The sequence below is a fragment of the Capra hircus genome, chromosome 1 (genome assembly GCF_001704415.2).
Source record: "Capra hircus breed San Clemente chromosome 1, ASM170441v1, whole genome shotgun sequence".
In the NCBI taxonomy this organism is placed as follows: Eukaryota; Metazoa; Chordata; class Mammalia; order Artiodactyla; family Bovidae; genus Capra; species Capra hircus.
In genome coordinates, this window is record NC_030808.1 from 145946512 (window position 1) to 145964936 (window position 18425).

At 51.9% G+C, this 18425-nt stretch overlaps 1 protein-coding gene across 1 annotated transcript; it reads right to left on the reverse strand.

The window, feature by feature from the left end:
• On the reverse strand, positions 644-12523 carry C1H21orf58 (chromosome 1 C21orf58 homolog). The gene is made up of 8 exons (XM_005675781.3): positions 12318-12523; positions 11636-11696; positions 10213-10286; positions 8980-9144; positions 6635-6746; positions 2488-2609; positions 1937-2130; positions 644-1542 (listed from the first exon to the last, which is right to left on the reverse strand). Exons 1-8 carry the CDS (start codon positions 12375-12377, stop codon positions 1497-1499), a joined length of 834 nt encoding a protein of 277 aa, XP_005675838.2. The 5' UTR covers positions 12378-12523; the 3' UTR covers positions 644-1496.

Sequence of the window (18425 nt, forward strand, 5' to 3'; positions counted from 1 at the left end):
CTCCACACCATCCCAGCCTAAGGTGCAGGGGGTCCAGGTCGGCAGACACATCCAGGCTGGGAGGCGATGCACCCCACTCCTCGGGGACACAGGTGAGGCCTGGATTTGTGACTGGCGGCTGAAGTAGGGACAGTCCTAGGAAACTGAGCCCTTGACCTGAGGGATCTGACCCCGTCTCCAGGCAGGTGGCATCAGAATTGAGCTGAATTGCGGGACACCCAACCAGGACCACAGGTACCTGCTTGAGGGCAAACCCCACACACATTTGGTGACAGACGTGAAACGTCCTATGTGACTGTAGGGGAGACTCACAGGAGAGGAAGACACCTGAGGGAAGGGCTGGGTTTTCCCTGACTCCAAAGGCAAACAGATTGTCCAATTTCCCAGGCCAACCAAAGATGACAAGCTGCTGTCAAACCTCTTCCCTCTATAGAGTTAACAATTCTGTTGAGAAGTAAAACCAAACTGAAAAGCCGTGTTAGAAAATGTCAACACAAATGGGAACCCCCTCATGGTCCAGTAATGAGGACTCAGCACTTTGACTGCTCAGGGCTCGGGTTAGATTCCTGGTTGGGGAGCTGAGATCCCACAAACCGTGGTGAAATTTTTATTAAAAGGAAACATCAACATGAAAATACGGAAATTGGGTCAGACCTTTAATTGCCCATTGAACAAGATATACAGACATCGGGACATGCTGCACCCAGGCCCGTGGCACTCTGGACACTGGGGAGCTGCCTGGGGTGCTGTCAGCCCAGCAGGGGAGCCTGTGTGTAGCTGGAGGGCAATTCCAAGGTCATCTCTTCCTCTGAGGAGCCTTCTGGCGGCTGTGCAGTTCCAAGGACACAGACCCGAGCAGAGCTCCTGCTCATGTGGAACTTGAGGAAAGAGGTAACATCCCCAAAGGGGCCAATGCAAACATGCATAATGCTTACAAAGGGCATTTACATGGAAATGATAATAAAGCATCCAGGAAGCGCAATTCCACCAGAAAAATATAAAAGAGCAAAAAATGGAGTAGAGGTGTCGTGTCCCATTGGGAGAATCCAGACTGGCTCAGATGGAGGAGAGTCCCCCTCAACCAGCTTTAGTGATTAACTTCAGGAGGAGAAACTGCTCAAGCCAGCCCGTGGCCCTGCCCTTACCCAGACACCCTGCCCTCACCCAGGTGCCGTGCCCAGACACCCTGCCCTCACCCAGATCCCCTGCCCAGACACCCTGCCCTCACCTGGACACGCTGCCCTCACCCAGACACCCTGCCCTCACCCAGGCACGCCAGGCACACATCCTGCCTCAGCGCCTTCCCCGGGCACCACATGTGTGACTGTGTTCATGGCATTTATGTGGCTGAACCTATCGACCTTGGCTCCTGAGCCTCATTTCCTGGTCAAATCCCTGTGTCCCCTTGTGATCCTCACAGCCCCGTGTCCAGGGGCCTCAGCTGCCCCACCCCTGGGCAGAACGAGGCCTGCTGCTTACCTGAGCCTGCCGTGAGGTCATGGGCCTGGCGCCTGTGCAGGCAGGACCCCGCTGGACGCCAGCCTGAGGGGAAGGAGGGTGTCTGCTGCTGCCCTGGTCTGGCTCAAAGACACCACGCTCAGGTGTGTCTCACCACCAGGCCTCGGTGGGGCCCTCAGAGCTGGGCTTATCCTGGGGCTCTCCCAGGGCCACCCCGCTGGCTGGACAAATGACCCCCGCCTCAGGCTGCTCCCCTGGGAGAATGGCACGGGGTCCACACTCAGCCATGGCAACCAGGACCAAGACTGCCGTGGTTACCTCCCCAGCCCGTCCCTGTCCCTCAGGAGCTGGTAAGGCCTCTGCAGACTCCCTCTGCAGCCACCAGCCCCACAGAGGGCAAGGAGGGGTGACCCGGGCCCTGGGGTTCCTCCTGCCTTGCAGGCCCAGGAGAGCGGGCTGGAGCCCAGCCCAGACTTACGTGCCAAGGGCGGCCGCAGACGGGCCAGTCATGTACTGCGTGGTGCTGGGCAGGAAGCTGGCAGCAGGTGGGAGAGCAGTGGCTGAGACCACCAGGGGCCACACGGAGTAACCCAGAGGGGAGCCAGGCGCAGGCATGGCCGGCAGCAGGGCTGGAGGTGCATAGCGGTGGTGGTGGCGGACGGAGGGCGGCCTCTGGATGGCCGGGTGGGCACGCCGTGCATCCTCAGCAGGACACACAGCAGAGTGTTTCAGCGAGGATGCCGGCTGCCCCCCGGCCCCCTCCCTCCACACGGGCCCTGACTCAGGACGCGGTCAGGGTCAGGAGTGGTGGGCAGGGGCAGACCAGGCTCCCACAGAGCTCATGCAGCTCAGGGGGCAGCTGTCTGGGCCTGGACGGCACAACCTGTCCTCCCCTGGGGTTGCCCTGGGGTTGCCCTGGGGAGCACCGGCGGCTTCAGGCAGGAAACACAGACCCGGAGCCAGAAACACCTGAGTTTCTGGAGGCAAAACCACCAGGTCCTCTGGTCTTGGCCTGGACGTGGAGCCTACCTGTGGGGTGAGGTGCAGGGGGGTGGGCGCGAGTGCTGGCGGGGGCAGGGCTCTGAGCATCAAGGCCTGCATGAGGAGCTGGTGCGTCTGCGCGTTCTGCATCAGCATCATCTCCACCACCTCTGTGTGGGGGGGGCATGGAGGGCTGGTCACTCACGATGGGGGCCGCGACCATGCCCCTCCTGGAATGGAGCACTGCCTGTGGGTCTGCAGGTCCCATGCAGCGCCTCCTGCTACTGGACTCCTCACGTGCACGTGGCCTAAGTTTCCATATGGAAACTTAGTTCCTCGACCAGGGATCAAACCCACACCCACTGCAGCGGAAGGGTGGAGTTTTAACCACTGAACTGCCAGGGAATTCCCATTCCCCACAGTTTTAAAAATTAATTAATCATTCATTAAATTAATTTTTTTAAGAAAAGCATCTGGAGATGGGGCAATTATCTTGGATTATCTTGGATTATCTAGGTGGTCCTGATGTTGTGAGAAAATAACTATCACCCTACACTTGAATATCCAGCAACAACACTCATGTTTAAGAACAGGGGGACATCAGAAGAAAGTGAATGCTGAGAGAGCTTAGGAGACTGTCCTGCAAGGCCTTGTAAAAGACTGTCCCCAGATGACAGATGGGGACCCCAGGGGACAGTCTGAGACACAGTGAAGGGTGGTTACTTCAAATGTACTTCTGTATGATGATATGCCAGTGTCTGTTTCTGAGAAGATTTTCTAAAAGGTAGAACTGACATGGAGAACAGTCATGAAGAGCCAGGGGCAGAGTGGATGCCACAGAAACTGAGAGTTTAATTTCATATGAAACAGCCCAAGACTTCTCCTAAGTGGTTATTAGAGTACTATTTTACAGTCAGTATTTGATCCAGTTGGGATTTGTTTTGGTACAAAGGGTAGGGTAAGGAACGTGACTTTGCTTTTCTGAATAGCCAGCTACTTACTGACTGTTTCATTTTTACCAATGATTTTAAATGCACTTTTTAAAGGCACACAGACTCTTGCATGCGTGCAGTACACACACACACATGCACGCACAGTGTGCCGGGTTCCCCTCTAGGGCCTGATAGTCACTAAAGTTCATCTGGAAAAACCGAGGAGGGTGGTGAGGAGAGGCCAGCGGGCGGTTCTCCCTGCACCTGCAGGGCACCTTGCTGTGGGTCTCGGTGTGAGCGGCCCCCCTGAGGGGCTGCAGGCTGGCCTGGGCCATGTAGCATGTACGTGGTGGAGCTGTGGTCACCAGGACAGGGCTGAGAACACTCATCAGGTGATTCTGTACACAGGTCTGCCTCCAGACTCTCATCACTGCCCGTCGTTAGGGAAACTCAAACCACAACCATGATGACTGACCACCCCTGCCACTAACCACCACCCCCACTAACTGACCACCACAGTGACCGACCACCACCCTTACTAACTGACCACCACCCCCACTAACTGACCACACCATGTGCAGGAGAAGATGAGAGAAACCGGACCTGTCACATGCAGCCGTTTTAAGCACACACGTGCCACCTTTCAGCTGCTGCAGTCCTAGGTATGCACCCAGGAGAAATAAACACTCAGACTCAAATGTGAATGTCCAGGGAGTTTTGTGGTGATAACCCAAAAACAAAACAACCCCAGCTCCATCATCAGGTGAAAGGATCACAAATGTGTCCATCCATGGGAAGGACTGTCACTTGGCAACTTCAAGGAGCCATGGTTTGCTGCGCCCAACAAGAGTGATGAGTCTGAGAGCAGTGCTGCTAAGTGAAGGAAGTCACACAAAATAAGAGCGCACACTGGCCGATTCTACTCAGACCAGAATATAGGAGACACAGATCGATGCCAGCGGCAAAGCAGGCAGGCAGGCGGGAGGCAGGGCCTGAGGTGGTGCCCATGCTCACCACCTTGATTAGTGATGGGTTCACAGGTGTGTACAGGTGTCAACACTGTCAGATTGTACACTTTAACCACATGCAATTTAGTCTATGTCACCTCAGTAGAGCGGTTCTGAAATAAAAGTATTTCAAAAGTTATTGAAAGAGAAAAAGCAATTTAACCAACGATTTGAGAAGCTAATCACTGAACGAGTTGGGACTGTGAGCCCAGTTCTTTCCATTCTGAGTCCAGGCCTTTCCCTCAGGGATATCCATCAGTAAGGATTTTTCAAAGTAAAATTATTTTCATGTTGGTAAATGCATAGCTTCCACTGAGTAGCCAAAAAAAAAAAAAAAAAAGGCCCTAAATCACAGGTCTCCAACTGGTTTCATGGAAGACAATTTTTCCACAGGCTGGGGTGAAGGGGGATGGTTTCGGGATGATTCTAGTACTACATTTATTTTACACTTTATTCCATTATTATTACATTGTGATATATAACGAAAGAATTATTCAACTGACCGTAATGCAGAATCAGATCATCAGGCATTAGATTCTCACAAGGAGCGCACAGGCTAGATCCTTCGAGTACGCGGTTCACAGTAGGGTCACCACTAATCTGAGACTCTAATGCCGTTGCTGATACGACGGGAGGCACAGTGCAGGCGGTAATGCGAGTAACGGGCAGCAGCGTAAATACAGATGACGCTCTGCTCACCAACCTGCCGCTCACCTCCTGCTCTGCAGCCTGCTTCCTAACAGACTACGGACCAGTGCTCGTCCATGGCCCAAGGGTTAAGGACCCCTGCCCTACATGACTACCCTGCTTACAAAAGTACTTCTTTCGGCAGAGAATTTCATAAACCCGTGACAACATCCCAAAGATGGGAAATGGAGTGGCCACAGGACTGGCAAAGGTCAGTTTTCATTCCAATTCCAAAGAAAGGCCATGCCAAAGAATGTTCAAACTACTGCACAATTGCACTCATCTGACATGCTAGCAAAGTAATGCTCAAAATTCTCTAAGCAAGGCTTCAACAGTACATGAACTGTGAACTTCCTGGTGTTCAGGCTGCATTTTTAAAAGGCAGAGGAACCAGAGATCAAATTGCTAACATTGCTGGATCATCCAAAAAGCAAGAGAGTTCCAGAAAAACATCTACTTCTGCTTTATTGACTATGCCAAGGCCTTTGACTCTGTGAATCACAACAAAATGTGGAAAATTCTTAAAGAGATGGGAATACCAGACCACCTGACCTGCCTTCTGAGAAATCTGTATGCAAATCAAGAAGCAACTTTAGAACTGGACATGGAACAACAGACTGGTTCCAAACTGGGAAAGAAGTATGTCAAGCTATATATTGTCACCCTTCTTATTTAACTTCTATGCAGAGTACATCAGTGAAATGACAGGCTGGATGAAGCAAAAGCTGAAATCAAGATTGCCAGGAGAAATATCAATAACCTCAGATATGCAGATGACACACCACCCTCGTGGCAGAAAGCAAAGCGGAACTGAAGAGCCCCTTGATGAAGGTGAAAATGGAGTGAAAAACCTGGCTTACAACTCAACACTCAAAAAACAAAGATCATGGCATCCAGTCCCATCGCTTAATGCAAATAGAGGGAGAAGCAATGGAAACAGTGATAGACTTTATTTCCTTGGACTCCGAAATCACTCGGACAGGGACTGCAGCCATGAAATTAAAAGATGCTTGCTCCTTGAAAGAAAAACTATGACCAGCCAGACAGCATATTAAAAAGCAGAGATATTACTTTGCCAACAAAGGTCTGTATGATCAAAGCTATGGTTTTTCCAGTAGTCATGTATGGATGTGAGAGTTGGACCATAAAGAAGGCTGAGCACTGAAGAATTGGTGCTTTTGAAGTGTGGTGTTGGAGAAGACTTTTGAGAGTCTCTTGGAGTTCAAGGAGATCAAACCAGTCAATGCTAAAGGAAATCAATCCTGAGTATTCATTAGAAGGACTGATGCCGAAGTTGAAGCTCCAATACTTTGGCCACCTGATGCGAAGAACTGATTCATTGGAAAAGACCCTGATGCTGGGAAAGATTGAAGGCAAGAGAAGAAAGGGATGACAGTGGATGAGATGGCTGGATGGCATCACCGACTCAATGGACATGAGTTTATGCAAACTCTGGGAGATGGTGAAGGACAGGGAAACCTGGCATGCTGCAATCCATGGGGTCGCAAAGAGTTGGACACGACTAAGTGACCAAACAACAACATGACAACATTCACTGTGGACACTTACCTTCCTTGATGCTTCCTGACCGCTGGGTGGGGAAGGCCGGGGGAGGGGGGATCTGTGCAATGAGTGGCTGCTGAGGCAGCTGCTGGATGATGGTGGCAGGAGGTGGGGGGGCCTGGAAGAGCCAGACAATCCATTATCTGAATGGACTAGCCCTGGGAATAGTGATCTACAGCACCACCCACCACCCGCCATCCAGACTTCCACCATCCATCCATCCATCCATCCATGGGAGATTTTAGGCAAGAAACCCTAGAGATTAAACAAGTGTCCAAATAGATAAATACTTGCATCTGGATATCACTTAAGACAGGGCATGTTATGGACTGAATGTTTATTCCCCGCTCAAATTCATATGTTGAAACCCTAAGCTCCAAAGTGACTGCATTTGGAGATGGGGCCTGTGAGGAGGTGATAAAGGTGAAGAGAGCATAAGGATGGGGCTCTAGGTTGATAGGTCTGGTGCCCTTGATAAGACAAAGAGACACCAGACTCTCTCTGCCCCATGAGACACCATGAGAAGGCTGCCAATCCCTAGCCAGGAGGCCATGCTCAGGGAATCAGGTTGGCTGGCACCTCCATCTAAGACATCCAGCTTCCAGGCAGTAATAAGGTAAATGTCTGACATTTAAGTGCAAAGACTGTGGTATTAATATTTTATAATGGAGCTCAAGCTGAGCGAAACATGGCATTTTCTACTGTTTCCCACATTTTCTTGTGTCAGTGGGCTAAGCTCATCCCTGGGTCCACTACTTCTGCTTTAATAGAGGCATCAAAGCAGCTTGGCGTGGAAACAGCCTCTAGCTTCTCTCCTGAGTTAACACAAATGCACCACAGCTCAGAGCATGCACTAGGGTTGATTACCACTTTAATCCTCTTCTGGATGCACCGGGGCCTGCCCTGTCCCCTCTCCCTCGGTTCACAGAAAGGATGGCAGAGACAGGGCTGGCAAACATCCTGCAAAGGGCCAGATGGGGTACTGTTCCCGCTCTGTGGCCACACAGCTTCAGTTGTCACTGTTCACCTCGGCTGCTGCAGCTGGAAGGCAGCCCTGGACTGGTAAGCCGACAGAGCTGATCCGGTGAAGCTTGACTTATGAACCCAGAGGTGCACATGTCGTACCCTCTTTGCGTGTTACCAGCCCCCTCGACTAGCAGGTTGCTCACACACAGGCGGCAGCAGCTTTGGTGTCGTCACAGCCCACCACCCGGTGCAGACTGGAGAGGCAGCCAGAGTGGCCAATGGCAGCTCCACCCCAGAGTCTCTGGAAAACCCTTCCCAACCACCCTGGGTCCTGCTTGCCCTGTGGTGTCACTGGAGTCCAGGCTGAGACACCCAAGCAAGACTGGGGTAAGGAGTTGTGGGAAGTGTGAGCACGCTGAGGACTGGGTGAGCCTCCTGCACCTACACCCCTCTCCCACCATTCCTGGCAGAGATTCCAGGGGTAGAAAGTTGGGGAAGACACAGACAGTGCCGGGGCCAGGGCTCTGGGAGCTCCGCTGGATGGATCCCTCTCCCTTCCCTCCGCACAGGCAGCCAGGTCCCCCCAGGAGATAAACGTCCTCCAGGTCACGACCCGGCCCGCTGGCACCATCGGTCTCCCTGGCCGACCCATCCAGAACCTTCTCAGCTTGGCCTTAGCTACCTCCAGCCTTGTCATCTCCTCCTCGCAAGGCCACAGCCCGCTGGGGCCACCTCCTGCCTGTCGTCTACTCACGCTCCCAACCCCTGAGGTCACAGCCAGCCGGGACCAGCTGCTGCCCTTCCTTCCTCTGGGCACCACCCGCCCCGATACAATCCCTTCTACTTAAGGAAGAGTGGCTTTCTGTTGCCATATGCAGGGGTGAGCCTCTCAGGAGTGGGTGCACATTCACCTTTCAATGCACCTTAAAATTCTGTCTGGAGACTAGGGGCCCAAGCTTCCTCTGGTAATTAGGAAGTTTTGGAAAAGAGCTGACACACTTCTTCCCCAAATTCAGGCCCAGCCAATGCAGAATCCCCCCATACTTCCACTCTTGCTGCAGAGGTTAGCACCTGGGGCTGAGCTGGGACCCCAGCCTCTACCTGTAATGAGGAGATAACCACCCCCGCCCCCCACCGCCACACACACAGCCAGTGCTTAGGGCACCTGTGAGGCCTGATGATACGGGACATGTTTGTCCCAACAGGGCTGGACACGGACTGCAGCCACTGTGGCCGCTGAGCCGATGGCCCCTTGAGCGCACTTCCCTAAGCTGCTGTGGGCGCAGGTGTGGAGTGACTGACATCTCTGCTCAGGCGGGAGGTCTCTGAGGCATGGCACCCTCCCCATTGGTTCTGCCCCCCAGGTTCACTCAAGGCAGACGTACCGGGTGTTGGATGATCCGTGGTGGGTCTAGGGCAGGTGGGGCTGGGGAGACAGTGGGGTGGACGCCCACGGGAGGCGCCTCTGGGGGCAGCACTGACCCATGGGCTCCTCCGTGCAGTCCCCTGTGGTGACAAACCCGGGAAGCCTCTTCCAGGAGGCGCTGTTCCTGCAATGCCAAAGCAGAGCCATGGCCGCTCAATGGGGGCATGTCCCGGCCCCTCACTCTGCCAGGCAGGGCAGTGCCAGCGCACAGGTGTGTGACCCTGGTCAGAAGCAGCCAGCCCCCATACCACCAACCACTGCCCTGTGCCTGGCCCCCTCTTGCCCCCACCAGGGTCCAGCATGCATCTGAGCTGGGACTGCAGCCAGACTCTGGAGGCAAAGCCCTTCACGTGGTGCACACAGGAGAAATTAACCAAAGATGACTTTTCTCCAGCCATTAGTGAAAGTGAAAGTCACTCAGTCGTGTCTGACTCTTTGCGACCCCATGGACTATACCATCCAGGGAATTCTCCAGACCAGAATACTGGAGTGGGTAGCCTTTCCCTTCTCCAGGGGATCTTCTCAACCCAGGGATCAAATCCACGTCTCCCTCATTGCAGGCGTATTCTTTACCAAGTGAGACACAAGGGAAGCCCAAGAATACTGGAGTGGGTAACCTATCTCTTTTCCAGCGGATCTTCCTGACCCGGAATTGAACCGGGGTCTCCTGCATTGCAGGCGGATTCTTTACCGACTTAGCTATGAGGGAAGCTGGTAGAGGATACTCTGTCTCTCCAGCACGCTTCCAGTGCAGAGCAGTAAGTTTATCACAGCTGCCATGTGGACCCAAACACCCTCCTCCCCCAACGTTGTCATTCCCTGCTACAAGTGTGTCTGTTTGGACAAAGCCCTGGGCATCTTGGAATCCCACTTCCCAGAACCGGACCCTTCACAGGGCATTTCGCTTCTGATCATACGCAGCCAGAACAGGACTTCTCAGTGAGTAGCCCCTGTGAGAGCCCAGCCTACAGGAAGCGGGTGAGTCCTCTCTCCTGTGGAGTCCATGGTCCACCAGTTGCCCACCGCCACGTCACAAACATCAGAAGCAGAGTGGGTGCAGGACCCCCACCACAACCCCACCTTCACCCCCATCCCCTACCCGCCACCCCACCCCAGTGCTTGTTCTGAGCGCCAGCCGCAGCTTCAGCTGCACAGAGCTCTGGTGAAGACGCCCCATGTCCACAAGGCCTACCCAGAGTCTCTGCAGAAGGTCCTTCCTCATCCTCAGAGCGCTCCGCAGGGCAGCCTCTGGCCCGTCCTCATCTCCTGGAGGGAAGCGCAGGCTTCAGGGCTCAGCACCACATCCCAGCCTTTCCTGCCTCCAGGACCTGCCTGTCCCAGAGGAAGAGGGAGGTGCCTGCAGTGGAGCTCAGGGGCCACCCCATAGGGGTTATGTGGGCAACAGTAGGGGGCGTTCAGGAAGCTGAGTCTTCGAGTTGGGGTCAGGAGTCCCCACTCCACACCCAGGAGTCTCCACTCCTCCCGCCGGGAGTCCCCACTCTTCCCTCAAGGAGTCCCCACTCCACCCCCAGGATTCCTGACTCCCCCTCAGGAGTCACCACTCCCCCTCCCCCAGGAGCCCCACTTCCCCCCAGGAGTCTCTACTCCCCCAGGAGTCCCCATTCCCTCCCACGGAGTCCCCACTCTCCCCCAGGAGTCTCCACTCCCCCAGGAGTCCCAACTCCCTCCCTAGGTGTCTCCACTCCCCCAGGAGTCCCCACTGTCCTCCAGGATTCTCCTCTCCCCCAGGAGTCCCCACTCCTCCCCCAGGAGTCCCCACTGCCCCCCAGGAGTCCCCTTCCCCCAACTCCCAGGTGTCCCCACTCCCGGCCCATTTGTAGTGCTCCATGTCTGTGTTATGGAAGAGAAAATGGCAACCCACTCCGGTATTCATGCCTGGAAAACCCCATGGACAGAGGAGCCTGGTGGGCTACAGTCCATGGGGTCGCAAAGAGTTGGATACGACTGAGCGACTGAGCACAGCACATGCCTGTGCTTGCCCTTGGTCATGTGAACTGATTTGGGGTTTTCTATCTGGATTTCGGCCCTGGGCTCTGTTTGTTGCCCTCGGGCACTGCCTGGAACTTCACAGCACAAGGAGCTTCACCATGTGGTGAAGGACAAGCAGTGTCTCCCCAGCACCTTGCCCAGATGTCCCTGAGCCCAGAACCCTATGCCAGGGAAGGTGGCCCTTCCCCTGATTCCTGTGGCCTGAGCATCTGACCGCCAGCCAGGTTGGGGGTGTGATGTCTGGTCTGCGCATCTGAGAATGGGCAGGTGGATGTGGATGGCTGGGGCTCCCGAAACCCCCTTACCCCAGAGCAAGCTTGGGGCAACATGGTCTGATGCAGGTGAGGGCGATTCCTATCTGATCAAGGCAGTGGGGCTGGTTCTCTACCCTCTCTGCCTCCCTCTTCTCATCTGCAGATGGAGTGATGAACGTGCCTTCCTGGGTGTGCAGACAGAGGTGATACGATATGAGGGTGCATGTGTGTGTTTGTGTTAAAGACATAATCAAGGCCTTTCTGCTCTGCAAGTGAAGTTTAGAGGACACTCTGGCCATACCTGGAGGTGGGTCTGGGGCCCACACAGCGCCAAGCAGCCCCGGCTCTTACCTGGCACATCATGGGGGTCCTCAGAGGCCCCCTCCACATCCTCACGCTCTTGCTCCAGTTTCTGTGAGGAGAGAGAGGGAAGAGTTTGACCACGACAGCTCTGAAGAGTTTGACCACGACAGCTCTGTATCCTGACTGCCCTGATGCCCCAGCTGAGCCCAGGGCTGAGCAGTTATAATCCAGACCAGTCCTGGGGTGACCCCTGCTGCCCTCTCTGGGCAGCCCAGGGAGGTGGAAGGCAAGCGTGGTGGGCAGAAGAACAGAACAGGCAAGTGAGGGTTTGGAGGGGGCACCGAAAGGACCATGCAGACCCTCAGAGGAGGAGACCAGCCTGAGAGTGTGCACAGACTGCGTGCCCTGTACCCAGCTGAGAGGCCACACCAGGCTGGCTCTGTCTTTCCTAAAATTTGGAAGCTGGGAGGCTGCGAGAGAGCTCTGGGGGCCCTGGAAATGCTCCATCCTGTGGGTGCAGGCCTGCCTCCCAGCTGCAGAAACTTCCAGAAGACCCTACTTGTTTCTGTTCAAACACAAAAAAGAACCAAGAAACCACAGCTCTTTACTACAAGGCTAGAACCATGCAGAACTGCTTTGCTTTGGAAGTGGGTGTGACAGGTATAATCTTACCTGTCAAAGCTGTGTTCTGTAACAAGCTGTTAAAAGCACAAGTGCCCAGCTGTCTTACCTTCTCGAGGAGTTTCAGGGTCAGTCGGGTCAGTTGATCTGCCACTGAGGAGTCCAGCATCCCGGGGCCACAGGAGGGGACACTGCAGGCCCGTCCCCTCCCTGCTCAGTTCCCTCTGGAAGGATTGCTCAGCTAGAGAGAAGCAGCCCCATCCTGGGGTCACTGAAGGACTCCCTTGCTGGACATGACGTATATCCCAGAGACTGCTCTCCACGGTCAGATGGCTGGCCTCAGGAGGGCGTGTAGGAGGTGGCCCTGCACCATGGATGCGGAGTGTCCAGAGTCAACAGGCCGGCATCACCGCAACAGTTGCCTAGGCACTGCAGACGCAAGGAGGCCCCCGGTTGCCAGGTTTCTGTTGAGAGTCCTTCCCAGGCCTGCCCCTGTCCCCATGAGGGTTACCTATAAACACTGCTGATCCCCAGGTGTGGCTGGGCTGGGCTCCTCAGGAAGGGGAGATGGGCAGAAGCTAGGGCCAGAGGGGCAGAGCATGGGGGAGGGGCATGGGTCCCTGGGGAGGACAGTCCTGACCTCCCAGGACAGAGCCCAGAGGGGTGAGGTGGGGCAGTGCACCACAGGGGTCTGTCACCCCAACTCCCAGTCGATCATGGCCTTCAGAAGGCCAGCAAGCCCCTAGCCCCTCTTAGGGATCCTCCTCACCAGATAGACCCCTAGAGGTCACGGTATGGCCACCCCACCCCACCACCGCAGACTTCAGAAAACTTAGGTGGCAAAGAGGTGACACCAGGGAGCCTGCCAATGAGGCGCCTAGGGGCTTCTTGGTGGAGGCTTGAGGTGGGCCCACCCCATAGGCACCCAGCCGGCATCTCACAGGACATGGGGCCTCCCAAGGGATCACCTGTCAGCGTTGATGTGACTCTAGCAGGCGGACTGCCCATGTGGGACCTTGGCCCAGAGAGGGGTGGGGGGTCCTGGTGGCTGGGGGTCAGGGGTACCTGGGAGCAGGAGCCCCCCTGCCAGGTCAGCCCTTGATGGGTGACCCACCTGCTGGGTGGGGAGGGAGTGGATGTCCACAGGGCTGGCATGGGGAGGGGGTGAGCCCAGCAAGGGAGGGCAGGGCACCCCGTCGTCTCCAGTTCAGGTTCACAAATGAGTCAGCCTGAAGAATGAAGCCGACATAGCAGACTTGAAGGTGGACCCAGTGCCAGCAGTCCTGGCTGGGTAAGTGCCGGGTCAGCATGCTTACAGCCCCGCTCAGAGCAGCCGACCCAGAAACTTGGCCTGGCAGCCAAACTGCCCATACGCTTCAGTATTTATGGCTTCATATGCGTCATGACCCTAAGATTCAAACAGGAGGTCTGAGGTACACAAAGATGAGTTAACAGCCAAGCAACTTGAGGTGCCTGGGAGGTCACCAAAACACATCCCAGTGGGTTTCAGTTTGTTAGTTTAAAAAGCTTCCTTTTTAGGTTTATAGAAAAATTGAGAAGAGAATTTCCATATACATGAGTTCCCTATTATTAACATCTTAAGTTAGTATGACACATTTGTTACAGTAAATGAATCTATACCAATACAGTAGCATTAACTAAAGCCCATAATTCATTTGGTTTCCTTATTATGCTGCCTACTGTTCCTTTTCCATTCCAGGATCCTATCCAGGACACCTTATGACATTTAGTCACCATGTCCTCTTGGGTTCCCCTTGCTTTTGATGATGTTGATAGTTTTGAGGAATATTGTTTTGATCCAGTGCCACCTGCCAATGCAGGAGACTCAGGAGATGTGGCTTTGATCCTTGGGTCAGGAAGATCCCCTGGAGTAGGAAATGGCAACCCACTCCACTACTCTTGCCTGGGAAATCCCATGGACAGAGGGTCCTGGCCGGTTACAGTCCGTGGAGCCACAAAGAGTTGGAAGCGACTGAGCGCGCGACTACAGTATTTTCTATTACGGTACACTGTACCAGTATCTACTATAGCTGGAATCTTTGTAAGGGGTCCGTCCACTATTGGGATTTGCTCGATAATGTCTTATGACTGCACTGGGGTTACGGTTGTTGGGAGGAAGACCACAGAGGAGACGGCCCTTCTAATCACATCCCATCCAGAGTGCATGCCATCAACATGACCCACACAGATGATGTTGACCTCAGTTATGTGGTACAGGTGTGTCCGTCAGGTATCCCACTGCACAGGTACTATTTTTCTCTTTCCACACTGTCCTCTGCAGGAGGAAGTAGCTATGCACAGCCCATTCATAAGGAGTGGGGGTTATGTTTCCCTCCATGAGGGTGTATATCTACATATTCGGACAGTGTTTTAATTGTTAAAAATAAACTAAGATTCAGATCCAGCATTTACAGAACATCTAGAATAGCCACGGAAATGATTTTGGAGTTCTTAGGAACACAGTTTGAAAATCACTGGCCAAGGCAGCATGGGCAAACGGTACACATGCTGTGGTTTGTTGTTTAGTTGCTAAATCATGTCCAACTTTTTGAGACCCCATGGACTGCAGCACACCAGGCTCCCTGGTCTTCATCATCTCCCGGAGCTTGCTCAGATTCATGTCCTTTGAGCCGATGATGCTATCTAACCATCTCATCCTCTGCCACTCTATTTTCTGTTTGCCTTCAATCTTTCCCAGCATCAGGGTCTTTTCCAATGAGTTGGCTCTTCGTATCACGTGACCAAAGTATTGGAGCTTTAACTTCAGCATCAGTCATTCCAATGGACATTCAGGGTTGATTTCCTTTAGGATCGACTGGTTGGATTGCCTTGTAGTCCAAGAGACTGTCAAGAGTCTTTTCTAGCACCACAGTTCAAAAGCATCAGTTCTTTGGTGCTCAGTCTTCTTTATGGTCCAACTCTCACAACTGCACATGAACACAGGATAAACCATACCTTTGACTATACAGACTTTTGTGGTAAAGTGATGTCTCTGCTTTTTAATATGCTATCTAGGTTTGTCATAGCTTTTCTTCCAAGGAGTAAGCGTCTTTTAATCTTATGGCTGCAGTCACCATCCACAGTGAGTTTCAAGTCCAAGAAAACAAAATCTGTCACTGTTTCCACCTTTTGCCTTTCTATTTGCCATGAAGTGATGGGACTGGATGCCATGATCTTAGTTCTTTTGTGTTGAGTTTCAAGCCAGCTTTTAAACTCTCTTTTACCTTCATTAAGAGGCTCTTTAGTTCCTCTTCACTTTCTATCAGAGTGGAATCATCTGCAAATTTGAGGTTGTTGATATTTCTCCTGACAATCTCAATTCTAGCTTGTGCTTTATCCAGCCCAGAATTTTGCATGATGTACTCTGCATGTAAGTTAAGTAAGTAGGATGACAATATACAGCCTTAACATACTTCTTTCCCAATTTGGAACCAGTCCGTTGTTCCATGTCTGGTTCTAACTGTTGCTTCTTGACCTGCATACAGGTTTCTGTGATCTGGTATTCCCATCTGTTTAAGAATTTTCCACAATTTGCTGTGATTCACTGGTCAAAGGCTTTAGCGTAGTCAATAAAGCAGTAGATGTTTTGATGAATCACCTTGCTTTTTCTGTGATCCAACGAATGTTGTCAATTTGGTCTCTGGTTCCTCTGCCTTTCCTTTTTTTCCTTTGCCTTTTCTACATCCATTTCCTTCTGCAGGGATCTTCTCAACCCAGGGATTGAACCCATGTTTCCTGTGTTTCTTGCATTGGAGGGGGATTCTTTACTCCTTGAGCCGTTGGGGAAGCTGTATACGCATGGTCCTCTGCCTTTTCTAAATCCAGCTTGAATATCTCTAAGTTCTCAGTTCACATACTTGGTTCAAAACTTAGCTTGAAGGATTTTGAGCATTACCTTGTGAGCTTGTGAAATGAGCACAATTGTCCAGAAGCTTGAACATTCTTTGGTATTACCTTTCTTTGGGATTTGAATGAAAACTGACCTTTTCCAGTCCTGTGGTCACTGCTGTTTTCCAAATTTGCTTACATATTGAGTGTAGCACTTTGACAGCATCATCTTTTAGGATATGAAATAGTTCAGCTGGAATTCCATCACCTCCACTAGCTTTGTTTGTAATGATGCTTCCTAAGGCCCATTTGACTTCATGTTCCAGGATGTCTGGCTCTAGGTGAATGACCACATCATGGTGGTTATCCAGGTCATTAAGAGCTTTTTTGTATAGTTCTGTGTATTCTTGACACCTCTTCTTAGCCTCTCTGCTTCTGTTAGATCCTTACTTTTTCTTTTATTGTGCCAATCCTTGCATGAAATGTTCCCTGGTATCTCCAACTTTCTTGAAGAGATCTGTAGTCTTTCCCATTCTATTATCTTTCTCTACTTCTTTGCATTGTTCATTGAAGACCTTTTCATCTCTCCTATTCTCTGAAACTCTGCATTCAGTTGGGTATATTTTTCCCTTTCTTCCTTGCCTTTCACTTCTCTTTGCTTGGCTATTTGTAAAACCTACTCAGACAACCACTTTGCCTTCTTGCATTTTTCTTTGGGATGGATTTTGTGATCACCTCTGCTACAATGTTACAAACCTTCCTCCATAGTTCTTCAGGCACTCTACCAGATCTAACCCCTTGAATTCTATTTGTCACCTCCACTGTATGATCATAAGGGATTTGATTATGTCATGCCTCAATGGCCTAGTGATTTTCCCTACTTTCTTCAATTTAAGCCTGAATTCTACAATAATGAACTGATGATCTGAGCCAGTTAGGTCCAGGTCTTGGTTTTGCTGACTGTAATGAGCTTCTCCATCTTTGACTGCAAAGAAGATAATCAATCTGATGTACTGCAACATGTAGAGATTGATTCAGGTGTGGATCTGAGTCCCTGAATGCTCTTGGGAAAGCTGATCCTGTGGTTTGCTAGTGTAACCTGCTGACTCCTGGTCTTAGGAGTCCAGAGCCTCACGTCTGTGAGCCAAGACTGGAAATTCCACTCACCACACAAAAAGGGCTGTGGTCTGACTCAGGAGGTGGTTGAGTATCCAAGGCTCCCTGAAGATTTGTGAGTTGTGGTTAAAAGGTGAGCCCATGTCAGCAGAGTTACAGCAGCATACCAGTGGAGGAGCATAGCCATTGTCAGTCTCAGGGAGCAGCTGGGGAGCACACGGCCTGCACACACACCCTGCTCCAGTGAAGGAAACCCAGAGACCACAGTGTGTTTGTTGGACATGCTTGCAGTCACCCATCCCAATCTTCTTTGACATGCCACCTTCTCTCTAGTTGCTGCAGTCTTCCTACTCATATAAGGCAGACAGGCATAGCTGCTTAGGGGTTTCCTGTGTCTCTTCCTGAGTTCCTGAGTTTGTGGGAACATTCACCCAGGCACAGTTAAGCTACAGTTACAAGAGGTGCAGACCACATGCTTTGGATCAGTGTTAATTAGTCAGAGCTTATCAGCTCCCAATAACCTTAGTTACTGTAACAGCATTTGATTGTTAATCAAAACCGTGGGCTAGGAATAAAAACCTAGCATTGTTTCCTCATCTGGACAAACAGGTTCAAGTGGAGTCTGAAGCTAAGAAACAAACAATGGTTTCATGAGACTCCAGTTGACACAGATCATGAATTCACAACCCACATCACATTCCTTTTCTTTAAAAATTGTTTTAATAAGACTATCTTTTAGAGCAGTTTTAGGTTCACAGAAACTTGAACAAGAAGTACAGCATATTCCTTTTTAATAACCATTTACAAAGTATTTGGAATGATTTACCCTTTTACCCAAATATTTTCAGGCCTTAAAACTTTTCTGTGTAAGAAGAGACTTTCTGCCTTTCACTGAAACAGCTCTCTCCCTCTGGTGATCTAGAACCAAGCACAATTGCTGTAACATTTGAAATTGCATCTTTGCAGGCCCCTTGGAAAAGGAAATGGCAATCCACTCCAGTGTTCTTGCCTGGAAAATCCCATGAACAGAGAAGCCTGGTGGGCTACAGTCTATGGGGTCGCAGAGCTGGACACAACTTAGCGACTCAACAAGGCCTCTTAGCATGGAGGCCCTATGAAACCCTTTTCACGCTGGGTTCCAGGGACTGCCCTAACAGGAATACACTTGTATTCCAGGCATGGGTTTGCCTTTCCTGCCCTTAGAGCCTCAGCCTGACCCTCTCAGTTTCCCAGTGCACAGAATCCCTCCTAA

Coding starts and splice junctions, on each gene's coding strand:
- C1H21orf58 (XM_005675781.3), bottom strand. CDS start 12,377: ATGCTGGACTCCTCAGTGGCAGATCAACTGACCCGACTGACCCTGAAA. Junction 9,145..10,212: donor ACCTTCTGCAGAGACTCTGG/GTAGGCCTTGTG, acceptor TTGGCATTGCAG/GAACAGCGCCTCCTGGAAGA. Junction 2,610..6,634: donor GTCAGGAAGCATCAAGGAAG/GTAAGTGTCCAC, acceptor CCCCCCACACAG/AGGTGGTGGAGATGATGCTG.